General features: G+C 37.2%; 1 protein-coding gene across 2 annotated transcripts in view; it reads right to left on the bottom strand.

Moving 5' to 3' along the window:
* RNF145 (ring finger protein 145) overlaps positions 1-13,054 on the bottom strand; it is a 52,113-nt gene that overhangs the window by 23,302 nt on the left and 15,757 nt on the right. For both annotated transcript variants that reach the window (XM_070517144.1, XM_044777721.2), the window contains exon 4: positions 5,269-5,360. In XM_070517144.1, coding sequence (XP_070373245.1) covers positions 5,269-5,360 — 92 coding nt within the window. The remainder of the gene's footprint in view (positions 1-5,268; positions 5,361-13,054) is intronic.

Genomic DNA, 13,054 nt, shown 5'->3' with positions numbered 1-13,054 from the left:
AACAGTGAAAATAATTTAAGAAAGGGAAGACCAAGAAATTATTTCCTAAATTTTTTTAAATTTGTACTTTGTTGATTATCAGTAGCACTGACACTACCAGTAAGTATATAAAAACATTTACAATTATTTGGTGAAATGCTTGTTCAAATTCTTTGTCCATTCTTCTATTAGGATACGTAGCCTTCTATGGCTTGATCAAGATATTAATTTCCTTTGTCATATGAGTGTATTTTCCCAATGTGTCATTTGAATATTTTAATAACTTTTTTCTCTTACAGTATAGAAATTTTTATTGTAAATAGTCAAACCTATCAATCTTTTCCTCAATAGTTTTCACCTTTGATGCCATGGTTAATTACATGGCTCCCCCTACTCAAGATTATACAAGTAATCAATATCTTCTTTTAGTAATCTTTAATTTAAAAGTTAATACGTTTGGGGGCAGGCCCCATGGCCAAGTGGTTAAGTTGATGCACTTCGCTTCAGCAGCCTGGGGTTCACTGGTTCAGATCCTAGATGCGGACCTACAAACTGCTCATCAAGCCATGCTGTGGCAGCATCCCACATCCAGGAATTAGAACGACTTGCAACTAGGATATACATCTATGCACTGGGGCTTTGGGGAAGGAAAAAAAAGAGGAAGACTGGCAAGAGACATCCGCGCAGGGCCAATCTTCCTAAAAAAAAAAAAAAAAAAATGCAGGGAGAGTTAATTAATACATTTGGAATTTATTTTAGAGTAAGATAAAAAGTAAAGATCTAAGTTTGTTTTTCCAGGTGTTCAGTCAGTTGTCTTAAAACTAGCTATTGTAATTATCCAGTTCTTTTTTCATTCATTTGAAATGCCACTTTAATGTACTGCAAATATGTGTGTGTCTGTGTTGGAACTTGTTATTTTTTTTTTCAATGATCTTCTCTGAGGACAGTACCACATTGTTTTATTTCACTGACTGGACAAGTCTCCTCTCATTGCTCCTTTCAGAATTTCTTGGAAATTCTTGAACATGTTATTTCAGATTAAGAATCACTTAGTCAAATTTTCTTCCTTCTTGCTAATAAAAGAGCAACACAATACTTTGGGATTTTTGTTTGTGTTCTATCCATGTTATTATTAGAAGATACACAAATGGCAACCATTTTTACAGAAAGCTGAACATTTATTAACCATTTACTATGTTATAAGACGTGGTATTTTCTTCCACAAAGTATTAATTGTAGCCTTTAAAGAACTGATGATAGTGAAATAATGGGAAAAACATTCATAAAGGCCCAAAAAAGAGGAAAATCTGAATAATAAAACAAGAGGAAAGGCTGCCAAAGTAAGATATGTTGATAACTCTCTGGAGGATAGAAAACAAAGAAATATGAGGCAGCTAACTGTGGTTTTAGCCAGGCTCTTCCCCTCACCCTGGGAGGAAAAGTGAAGTTTGCTCTCTGGAGAGGCTGAAACAGGCTCCTGGTCACCACGCACAGCCCAAGGAAGAGGTGAGGTGCCCAAATGAAAAGAGGAAACTAAAATAAAAGTCCATACCCTGAAAGATGAGATCTCTCTAGAGTCCCAAACACTGCTGCCACGTTTACTGCCACTCACTTCTGGTCACTGACACTGGCCTCCCTTACAAGGGATAGAAAGATTGCTCTTTGGGGAAAACTGACCAAATTCAAGTAAAAAAACCTACAAATACTCACACTTAGGGGCCCCCTCAAAAACAGCCAGTCCCATTTGGACACCAACTATGAAACACATCAGCTGGTAAGCCCTAAAGAGATAACCAACAACTTACTAACTCACGTTAATACAAATGATCAGTCAAGGACTCCAGATATTTAAGTACAACTTTTGACTTAATCAGCCTCAGATGGGACCTAGGCATCAGTATTTATAATTCTGTATTTAACATAACCAGATGATTCTAATCCAGGCTTGAGAAACACTGCTGTCCCATGAAAGACAAAGACCAAAACAAACAGAAAAAAGATCTGAGGAAATGGAGAAAATGCAAAGAACAAAAGAGGGCTTCAAAGAAAGAAAGAATATATCTAAGAAATAAAAAGACTGTCATGATACAAAAATGCTATCAATGAAAACAAGCTCCTGGATATTAAAAATATATAACAAAAAGAAATACAGTAAAAAGGGTTGGAAGATAAAGCTGGGAAATCTCAGAAAGTAAAAGACAAAAAAAAAAAAAGAGAGCGAGGGAGAGAAAAGGAAAACAGAACATAAGAAAGTTAGGGGCGCAATGTAGGAGGAAACTTCTTCAATTAACAGGATTTCCAGAAAGGGGCCAAAACAGAAAACAGCAGGGAAGAAATTATCATGAGTTGAAAGAAGAGATCTCTGGGGAATGACAGCTGAGAGCAGAGATAAGTCGTCCAGGAAAGAGCTGATTTTCACCATAAAATTGTGGTATTTGACTTTTAAAAATAAATGTATTTAATTAAAAATTTAGCTAAAACCCTGAAAGAAATAAACTGCTTGGAGGAAACGCTTTAGTACTAGAAACGATTAGGAATTTTCATTCTGGTATATCTTACTTTCACTGTACTCCTGACTATGATATTTAAATGTCCTTGTTCAGCATAATGTAAACTTCCTCTAAGCTGTGAAACTTCCCGTGAGTCTATGCCAGAACATTCAGTGCTGAGCTCAAGGGTTACAGGCTTCATTAATCTTCTTTCATAGAATATGACTCATATGCTATGACTCTCTTTAAGAGGAGACTACTTCTATTTAGTTGAAAGAAGGAAGGAATCATATTGTTAGTGAAAATCTCTCCCAAAACTCCAAAAGAATGGGAAGTTGTTTAATTCTATGTGCCCATTCCAACTGGTAATTCTGAATAAATCAAAATCAAGATGTACTCTTCAGATTTCAAGATTCCACTATTAGAACTATCTCCAAGAAGTCCTCAACCCTAAAAAATGATGGCATGTTCAAATTTCTTAGTTTTTCACTAAGTTCCTTAGCGAAATGGAAGAAAAGTAGAAAGTTACATTAAAACCAAAGTTGGAAAAAAATATGTGACTTAATAGTTTAAGGATTTTGTGTTATTCCCAATTAAATGAATCTTAGTTCAATAAACAGACTATCCCAGCCATTGATAGGAAAAACTTAAGGAAATATGTTTCAGATTTATCCTAGATTGCATTCGTCGCAGAATAAAAGAGAATATTTTACAAGCTTTCTAACCTAGCAAACATTTTCAGACATGAATGTTACCATTATTGAATACCCCAACTCACAGGATATAGTCATAAAGCACCATTATTTTTGTCTCCTGCTGTCTTTTAAAATCCACTCTGTGAAAATTAAGTGTTCTCCTGCCCCTAAAGCAAGTCCCATAATTCTTCTAATCTAGCTAAGGTTACAGTCTCAATCTAATAATAACCAAACTTTGAAACTGATTTATAGTTGAGGCTTTTCCCTTACTCCAGCTCAAGCCTTCTATGGGACGACAGGCAGAAAATCTGCAGTTGTGAGAGGGAAAAGAGAGGTTACACCAGGCTTCTTCCTCTTTCTCTGCGCCATCTCTCTCTCCTCCTGATTTATCCAGGATTGAAAAAGGTAGGGCAGGAGAGAGAGGGAAGTAGGAAATTCTTATTCAACTGTACCCTTACAATGATACGGTGTTGGTACTCCCCGGAGTTGGGGTATATAAAACTAATCTCCTTTCTCCTGGGCATTTTTATGGATTCTTCTGAGACTGTTCCCATCACTGTGGATCTCTCACCTTTAGTACCCTTGTTGCTTGTTACATACCCTCCTCTGGCTGTTTTTGGTTCTTTCCTCAGCTCCTGGGAATCTGGAAGTTCAATCCCTGTTGGAGTCTTCTCATCCTTCTAAGGGCCCTCTTGGAAGGATCTAAGAAAATCCCAGACTCTTGGAGCCCCATCTAGTCCATAGGAAACTAATATTCTTTGTCTACACAGATTATAAGATACAGGAGAGATCCACAAGACATCTTCACTCCATAGTCAGAAAACTTAACAGCCAGACAACCCACTGTTGGCCTTTATATCAGATTAGAATTATAATACGAGCCACATAAGTAATTTAAAATTTTAAAAAGAAAAAAAAATCAGGAGAAATTAACAATGTATCTTATTTAACCTAATACATCCCAAATATTATCATATAGACATTCAATCTCTATTAAAAAATTAACATGACATTTTGCATCCCTTTTTGTACTAAGTCTTAGAAATTGGGTGTGTGTTTCACACTTACAGCATATCTTAATCTGGATCAGCCACATTTCAAATACTCGACAGCCACATGTGGCTAGTTTTGGATGGTGCTGCTTTATTTAGGTTTTGTAGGCCTGGGTCAGACACCAGTCCACAGTATCCCCCACTAAGCCACAGAAGACATGTGATTCTCCAAATGGTCCACCGCTGAATTCTCTAGATGTGAAGGGCTGGGAAGGTATTAGAGAGACAACAGCTCTCTCTAAAGAAATCCTCCTACATTCAACCTTTTAACACCCTCTACGTGAGTGAGTTTAAGAGGCACAAACAGGTTTCCTCTCACTTCCTGTTTTGCAACTCTGGCGTGGTAGGGTCTGGTACGTCACTCGGGACTATACATATATGGTTTGGGGATCTTAACCAACACTTCCATTGTTAACACTCTGCAACCTGGTCCTGGATCCGTGGTTTCCGCCATCCATGGGTTAAACCAACCATGGATCAAAAGGCCTACGATGGTTGTGTCTTTACATGTACAGACTTTTTTTCTTATCATTATTCCCTAAACAATATAGTATAATAACTATTTACACAGCATTTACATTGTATTAGGTATTGTAAGTAATCTAGACATGATTTAAAGTATACAGGAGGATGGGCATAGGTTATACACAAATACTATACGCCATTTTACATACGGGACTTGAGTATCACAGGATTTTGGTATCCGCAGGAGCCCTGGAACCAATCTCCCGTGTCGACACCAAGGGACAACTGTTAATAATTAGCTTTTATTTAAAAATTAATCTTCCAAAATCCTTAAAATACTCTCAAAAAAACACAAGTAACTATAGGCTATGCAGGATTATAAATGTAAATTAAGAAACACTTATGTGTGTGGGGGGTGGAAAGGCTGAGAAAATATAACATTTAACAATGGCTGTATTTTGAAAGAGTCACCAGGAAGAACTCTGAGTTGTCCAATTTTTTTTTTTTGTAGTAAGTATGCACCAATTTTATAAGATAGTAAGACTGGCTGGTTCCTACCTACACTTTTAATTCTTTTATAATACTTACCTATTAAGGCTGTGGTAAACCGATTCATGGAGAGAGGTTCTAAGTACATTGGTCCTTCATAGGCGGACTCCAGTTCACTCCTAACGTAGTCTCTAAATAAATAAAATAAGAATATATTAGATACATTTCAAGCACATATAGGAGAGAGAAGCAGCTACAAGTATTCTTATAAGAAGAATATTATGTTAATAACACCTCTCTCCACATCTATACTAAGGAAAAATTTAGGTATAAAGAATTATATAGGGGGGGCTGGCCCCGTGGCCGAGTGGTTAAGTTCACGCGCTCCGCTGCAGGCGTCCCAGTGTTTCGTTGGTTCGAATCCTGGGCGCGGACATGGCACTGCTCGTCAGACCACGCTGAGGCAGCGTCCCACATGCCACAACTAGAAGAACCCACAGCGAGAAATGTACAACTATGTACTGGGGGGCTTTGGGGAGAAAAAGGAAAAAATAAAATCTTTAAAAAAAAAAAAAAAAAAGAATTATATAGGGATGGCCTTCATCTCCTTCTTCCAGGCACTGGAAACAGAATTTACTGAAACAATTTTACTATGCAGAGAAGACAGCCAAGGCTCCATTCTGTGGGATTTTCTTTCTTCCTATGGCCTACAAACAGTAAAAAGCCAGCTGAGATGCCATCTCTGAACCTTACTACTTAACTGATAATACCCAGTAATAATATATTAAATTTCCCCTTTGTCTCTCTTCCACCATCCCTCCTGTCTTATTTTCCCCAAAGTTTTGTCCCCAGTTATACTTACTTACAGTTAAATCACAAACCAGTTAGAAAACTGGCTCATAGCAGCACAATCCTTAAAAACTGTCACTTCCAACTCTATAGCAAATCTATAATTAGAATTATAACATTTAACTAGGCTACAAATTTATTTTGAAACAAATTTTAAATCAAATGTTCCTTTTTAAATTTAATTCATTTAACACGTGATTACTGAGAAATAACAAGATTTAAGTAGGAGCCAAAGAGCCTTTACACTCTGAGAAAACAGAACTTCTAGGGCGTAACCAGGATGCACAGAAAGGAACAATTTATTACTAGTAAGTTAAGTGGTAACACTAGAAGATAGTTGTCTTAAGTTCTTTTGACATCAAAGTAGGGAAATTTGTGTAAAAAACTTCTCCCTCTTTTCTTCAACTGTTGAATGCTTTAGTCGTATTTTAAAAACAGTTTGAACGTTTCAAGTATTTCTGAACAAACGCACATGGCTATATTTACTTTTTCTATGAAATTACTTCCTATTAGGCAATCAAGTTGAATTCCTTTAGCACAGCACAGCCAAACAAGAAACGACCCTTACATAACCAGCAAGGAGAATATTGCCAAAAAACAACATTAAAAACTAAAAATTGTTTTGAGAATGGGAGCAGTCTCAGGAATAATTATAAAAAATCAATGACTAAGCTTCATGGGTGATTTAGCAATTCTCCTCTATCACTCTATGATGACTATTTCTGACAAATAATGTATTAATGGTCTCTTTCTATGGAAAGAGAAAGCCAAATTCTCAAGAAGGATTTTAATGCAGTAGTTGTCAACCAGGGGTGATTTCACCCCAAAAGGGACATTCTGCAATGTCTAAAGACATTTTTAGTTGTCACAGTTGGAAGCGGGGGGTACTACTGGCACCTAGGCCAAGATGCTGCCAAAACATTCTGTCTATGCACAAAACAGCCCCCACAACAAAGAACCACCCAGTCCAGAAGGTCAGTGGTTGACACCCTGTTTTAACGCAGAGAGGTACAAATGCTACACATGCAAATCACACAGTATAAAGATCTGATTACTAGATTACTGTAGGTAACCATCAATGTAATTATTATATTTTACATAGTTTTAGAATAGAAAGCTAAAAGAATTAAGAGAATTATGAAGTTTAAAATAAAATACACATATAAATACCACATACATTTATGAAGTCTTTGAAAATGCTATCAAAGAAATAAATTTATATTTAAAAGAGATCTAACTCTGAGTCCCAGTACTACCTAGAACTCTAAAGCCAACTTAATTTCTTTTTGGCCACAGCATGCCATAGCATAGCCCTCTCCAACAGATGCAGTTTAAAAAGAGGCCAGGGCAAGCTCATAAAGACAGAAAGCAGACTGGTGCTTGCTGGGAGGCGGGGAAACGGAAACGACCACTTAACGGGTACTGGGTTTTATTTTGGGGTGATGAAAATGTTTTGGAATTAGATAATGGTGATGCTTGCACAGTACTACAAACGTACTATATGCCATTGAATTGTTCACTTTATAAAGTTAATTTTATGTTATGTGAATTTCACCTCAATAAAAAAGGGGGGCCTACAGGAGTACTATCCCTAAGGGGAAAAGCCAAAAGGTGCCCCAGAGGGCCTCAGTCCCCAGGTGCTCTCTCATAGTGAGGGGCAAAGGGGGGAAGGGGGGGTGGGGGGGGCTGCAGAGTTGGATTCCTTGTCATGTTTTCTTTCTCATTTGCTTTTGTCACCATATTACGGACGTTTTATAATATACCTCAGCAAACTCAACACTATCCCAAAATTTCTTATTGCTGAGACACCCGTTAATTGTTTTGCATTATTTCCCAGCCTACTTTAGCTTCCTCTCTTCTTTAAGGCTTCTTTTTCTTTATTTAGTCTCTTACTTTAAATTCTAATTTCACATAACAAAACTCCTAAGGAAGATTAACATTCTCTATACTTGTTTTTAACTCAAAAAGAGTTTATTGTGTATATAATGTTACCAGCATACTGCTAGGCTCTGGGAATATTGCAGCAGATAAGAAAGACACAGTCCATCAGCATGAAGTGACAAACCAGGAGTGGAGACATAACTGAACAAATATTCATTAGAGAGAAGCATACAAGTTACAAAAAATAAATAACACCACCACCACCCAGAAGCTTACCAATTTACCAAGTGATTAAAGACTTCACTTCTAACAGTCTCTTAAGCAACCTGACTGCCTCACTGAACAATGTAGGAACAGTATGTACCTTCTGGCCACTTAAAGCTTTCAAACAAAGTCAATTCCAAAGAAACCTAATCTACTTTTACACAGTATGAAGTGGCTGAGCCCTCCAAGTCATCTTTTGCAATATGTGCAAACAAAAGGCACTGCTCCATTTAAGAGATCCCAGATACCGAGACGTTCAAACACCTGGATTTGAGTACCTCCTACACCCTAAGACTGTGCTAGCAATTGAAGAGTTCATTTACCCAGGGTTTAATTATGTAAATCTTCTCTACCACCCTGTTTCTTTCTTCAGCTTCTTTCTGACTTTCTACCAAATATTTAGTGCCTGGATCTGATAATGTTCAAAAGAAGAAAACATATCAAATACTGAAGTGAGTCAGTTTTATTCCTGTCAGAATTAAAAGCTGAATACATAATGATAAAATTCACTTTAACAATTCCTTTATCTAATAGCAGTGGTTCTCAACTGAGGAAAATTTTTTTCCCCAGGAGACAACATTGGGCAAGTAAGGACACTTCTTGGCTTCACAACTGCCGGCGGGGTGGGGTTGGGGTGGGCGGGGGGGGCGGGGGGGGAGTGCTGGTGATGCTCTGGAATCTAGGGAGTAGAGGCAGGGTGTTGTCAACATCAGATAACGCACTGGACTGCGCCCACAGCAAAGAATGACCTGGCCCCAAACGCTAATAATCTTGAAATAGAGAAACCCTCAACTACAGCTTTCAATTAAACAAACTTGCATAAAATAAAGAGCTAGTTACCTATATTTTACACATAACTCACTCTTGGGAAAGCTTTACATTTGAAACCATACTTACATACCCAAAGCCAGGATGGAAAATGGTATACTTTCATTTTTGAAACCCATGAACTCTTAATTCAAGTAATATACATAAAAAATTGATATTTTGGTTCATAAATCTAACAAAAAAACAAGCAATTTAAGAATACTAGAGTTTTGGGGCCGGCTTGGTGGCACAGCGGGTTAAGTTCGCCCGCTTCCGCTTCAGCAGCCCAGGGTTTGCCAGTTTGGATCTGGTGTGCAGACCTACGCACTGCTTGTCAAGCCATGCTGTGGCAGGCGTCCCATACATAAAGTAGAGGAAGATGGGCACAGACGTTAGCTCAGGGCCACTCTTCCTCAGCCAAAAGAGGAGGATTGGTGGTGGATGTTAGCTCAGGGCTAATTTTCTTTAAAAAAAAAAAAAAAACAAAAAACAAAAAAAAAAAACTAGAGTTTAAAAATTTTAGAGAAAAACAGATTTCTGGATGTAAACCATGACCACACCTCATAGGAATGATCACGTCAACTACAGTTTTCTTTTTCCCCCATAGTTCTGGACAGTTTCAATTTTAAAGTAGGATTGGAAATGGAAAATACATTCCTTACATTCACTCAACATGAAAAGCAGTTTAGCGGCTGGCCCCGTGGCCGAGTGGTTAAGTTTGCACGCTCCGTTTCAGTGGCCCAGGGTTTCGCCGGTTCAGATCCTGGGCGCGGACATGGCACCGCTCATCAGGCCATGTTGAGGCGGCATCCCACATGCCACAACTAAAAAGACCCACAACTAAAATACACAACTATGTACTGGGGGGATTTGGGGAGGAAAAGCAATTAAAACAAAAAAGCATAGCTTAGTAATTTTAAGAAACAAAGAACTTGACATTTACTAAATTCTAATGAGTACAAGTAGAATATTAAATGCTCATACTACACCAATTAAGGCCATGCATTTTTCTAAAGTTTAATTCTTTTGAACTACAAGCTGTATCCATTCTATAGACACATTCTAAACAAGTTTCTATTCACTTAAGGATAATCAGCTTCCTTATATATGTATTAAAGGAAAAGAGAGACCCAGCTTTTCAAGAGTTGATGCAATTTTCACTTTGAGAAAATAATATTTGCAAATGTCTTTTTCTGTAACAGTTTTTGAAGTGCTGAATGAATTATGTAAATTATCCAAGCACTGATTCTCCTTCTCAGGACCACACTACATTCTGCCTTGATATAACTAGACGGGTACAAATGGTGGAAAGCATCTGCAAATCCTATAACTGACAAGAGACTTGTAACTAGAATATATAAAGAATTCTTACAACTCAATGAAAAAAAGATAAATAACCCAATTAAATAACAGGCAAGGGCTCAGAATAAACATTTCTCCAAGGAAGATTTACAAATGGTTAATGAACACAGCTCAACATCATTAGCCATCAGGGAAATGCAAATCAAAACCAATGAAATATAACTTCACACTTACTGTGATGGCTACACTAAAAAAGATATAAATAAGTGCTAACAAGGAAATGGAGAAATTGGAACCCTCATACACTGCTGATGGCAATGTAAAATAGTGCAGCCACTTTAGGAAATAGTCTGGCAGTTCCTCAAAAGCTTGAATTTAGATACCACAGGGTCCAGCAATTCACTCCAAGGTATATGTCCAAGAAAATAAAGTATGCCCACACAAAAACCATGAATATTCACAGCATTATTCATAATAGCCAAAAAGTGGAAACAAATTGTCCATCAATGGATGAATGGATAAACAAAATGTGGTACAGTCATATAATAGAATTATGATTTGGACAGAAAGATAAAGTAATGATACATGCGACAACATGGATGAACCCTGAAAACTTGCTAAGTAAAAGAAGCCAGACACAAAGGACGACATGCTGTACAATTTAATGTATATAAAATGTCCTGAACAGGCCAATCCATAGAGACAGAAAAGAGACTGACAGTTGCCCAGGATGGGAGGCGAAGGGAGTGGTGGGAAACGGGGAGTAACTGCAATGATGGGTATGGGGTTTCTTTTTGGAGTGATGAAAATGTTCTAAAATCGATTGTGGTGATGGTTTGCACAATTCTGTGACTGTCCTAAAAACCAGTGAGCTGCATACTTTAAATAGGTGTGTGATTTATATCTCAATAAAGCTGTTATTTTTTTAAAAATATACTTGGTTATGAAGCTGCCATGTGAAATGTGAACCATTATGTTTCTTAAAACTAAAAACCTCAGGGCCGGCCTTGTGGTGCAGCAATTAAGTGCGCACATGCCGCTTCTCGGGGGCCCAGGGTTCGCCAGTTCAGATCCCAGGTGCGGACATGGCACCCCTTGGCAAAAGCCATGCTGTGGTAGGCATCCCACATATAAAGTAGAGGAAGATGGGCATGGATGTTAGCTCAGGGCCAGTCTTCCTCAGCAAAAAGAGGAGGATTAACAGTAGTTAGCTCAAGGCTAATGTTCCTCAAAAAAAAAAGAGAAAAAACTAAAAGCTTCAGCCTTAATATTTTATAAATGTGACAGGTTCAAACCTCAATATTTATTAAATGTGACAAGTTGTGAATAATAAAAGATAACATCTCTGCTAACCTTTTGTGAGATAGCACAATTAGTGTAAATTATACTAAGAGGAGAAATACTAAAATATGCCCTATCTTGAAATTCATTAATTTAATATCAAAACTAACTCCCTAAGATGGGCATTGTCTTACTTTACAGTTTCAAAGAAGCAACTTGCCAAGGTAACATACTTATTAAGTAGGGAAACTATTTCATACTCAGTCTGATTCTAAAACTAATTTTCTTTCTACTACCTGACTGCCTCCATAAGAGGACGGAATTAGGAATCAGAAAGCCTGGATTCAAGTCAAAGTCTGGGACTATCCCTTCCTAGTTGTTTACCTACATCAGTTTTTTTTTTATCAGTAAATCCCAAAGGATTATAATAAAGATAAAAATGAAATAAAGAACAGGGAATGTTGTTGCACACTGTAAAATGTTATTACAATTCTTTTTATTATTTAAAATAAGTCTGAATTTTCTATTAATGAAAACAAACTTTACAGATTAGAAAAACAATTCCCATAGACTAAAAAGCTGAAATCGCCACAAGAAGAATGGTCAGAAAAACGTTTTTCTTTACCTCTGACACTGTTAGGCTTCCTTTATCCTTACATAATAAAATTTTGACCTTTCTAGAAAAGCCTGGATGGTAAAACTATAGACAAAAATAGAGCTACATTGTTTCAACCAGCTCTACACCACTAAACCACATGGAAACTGAAAAACCATGAGGGAAAGGGCTGGTTCATCGTGTTTTTACCCAAAATTATAGCTAATAAAAGAAACAATTTTAATTGCCCTATCTTGAACTTTGAGATTTCTCTGATAGATCATCCAAATCCTATCAACACTAAAATCTACCACTCTATTAGCTATATGATGGAATACTCTGCCATTTAAAAAATCATTTTTTAAAGACTAATGACACAGGAAAACTCAGAAAACACTGCTGAGAAATAAAAACGAGACATAAGAATGTTAGCTACAATTCACTGAGAACTTTTATGTAAGAAATTGTGCTAAGGGCTTCGCATACTTTATCTTACTGAATCTTTACAATAACCCCTTTAAGAGATTATCACCATTTTACAGGTGAGGAAACTAAGACATTATCTTTCTGATAAGTGACACTGAGATTATAGAGCAGTAAATAAGAAATGTAGAATTCGAACTTATCCAATCACCTGTCCATTTACCCAAAAGATATGGTACTCTCAGCTGCCCAGGCACTCATTTACACACTAAAACAGTGACTCAGGAGCCCATACCCTAACTACGGCATTATACTCTACAAACACAATTTTGTTTAAAAATGAATAAATCAAGATAAGAAACACCTCCACCTCGAGCTTGAGTTGACATTCAGAGGTGTCTGGATAAGGCCACAGGAATAGATTGTGTCAGGGTTTGAGCCTGGTGGTACCGGAATGGAAAGGATATCACGTTGTCTGTGTCA

Source organism: Equus asinus, chromosome 9 (genome assembly GCF_041296235.1).
Source record: "Equus asinus isolate D_3611 breed Donkey chromosome 9, EquAss-T2T_v2, whole genome shotgun sequence".
In the NCBI taxonomy this organism is placed as follows: domain Eukaryota; kingdom Metazoa; phylum Chordata; class Mammalia; order Perissodactyla; family Equidae; genus Equus; species Equus asinus.
Note: the sequence above shows the minus strand (reverse complement) of the source record. Positions and strands in the feature narration are given on the sequence as shown.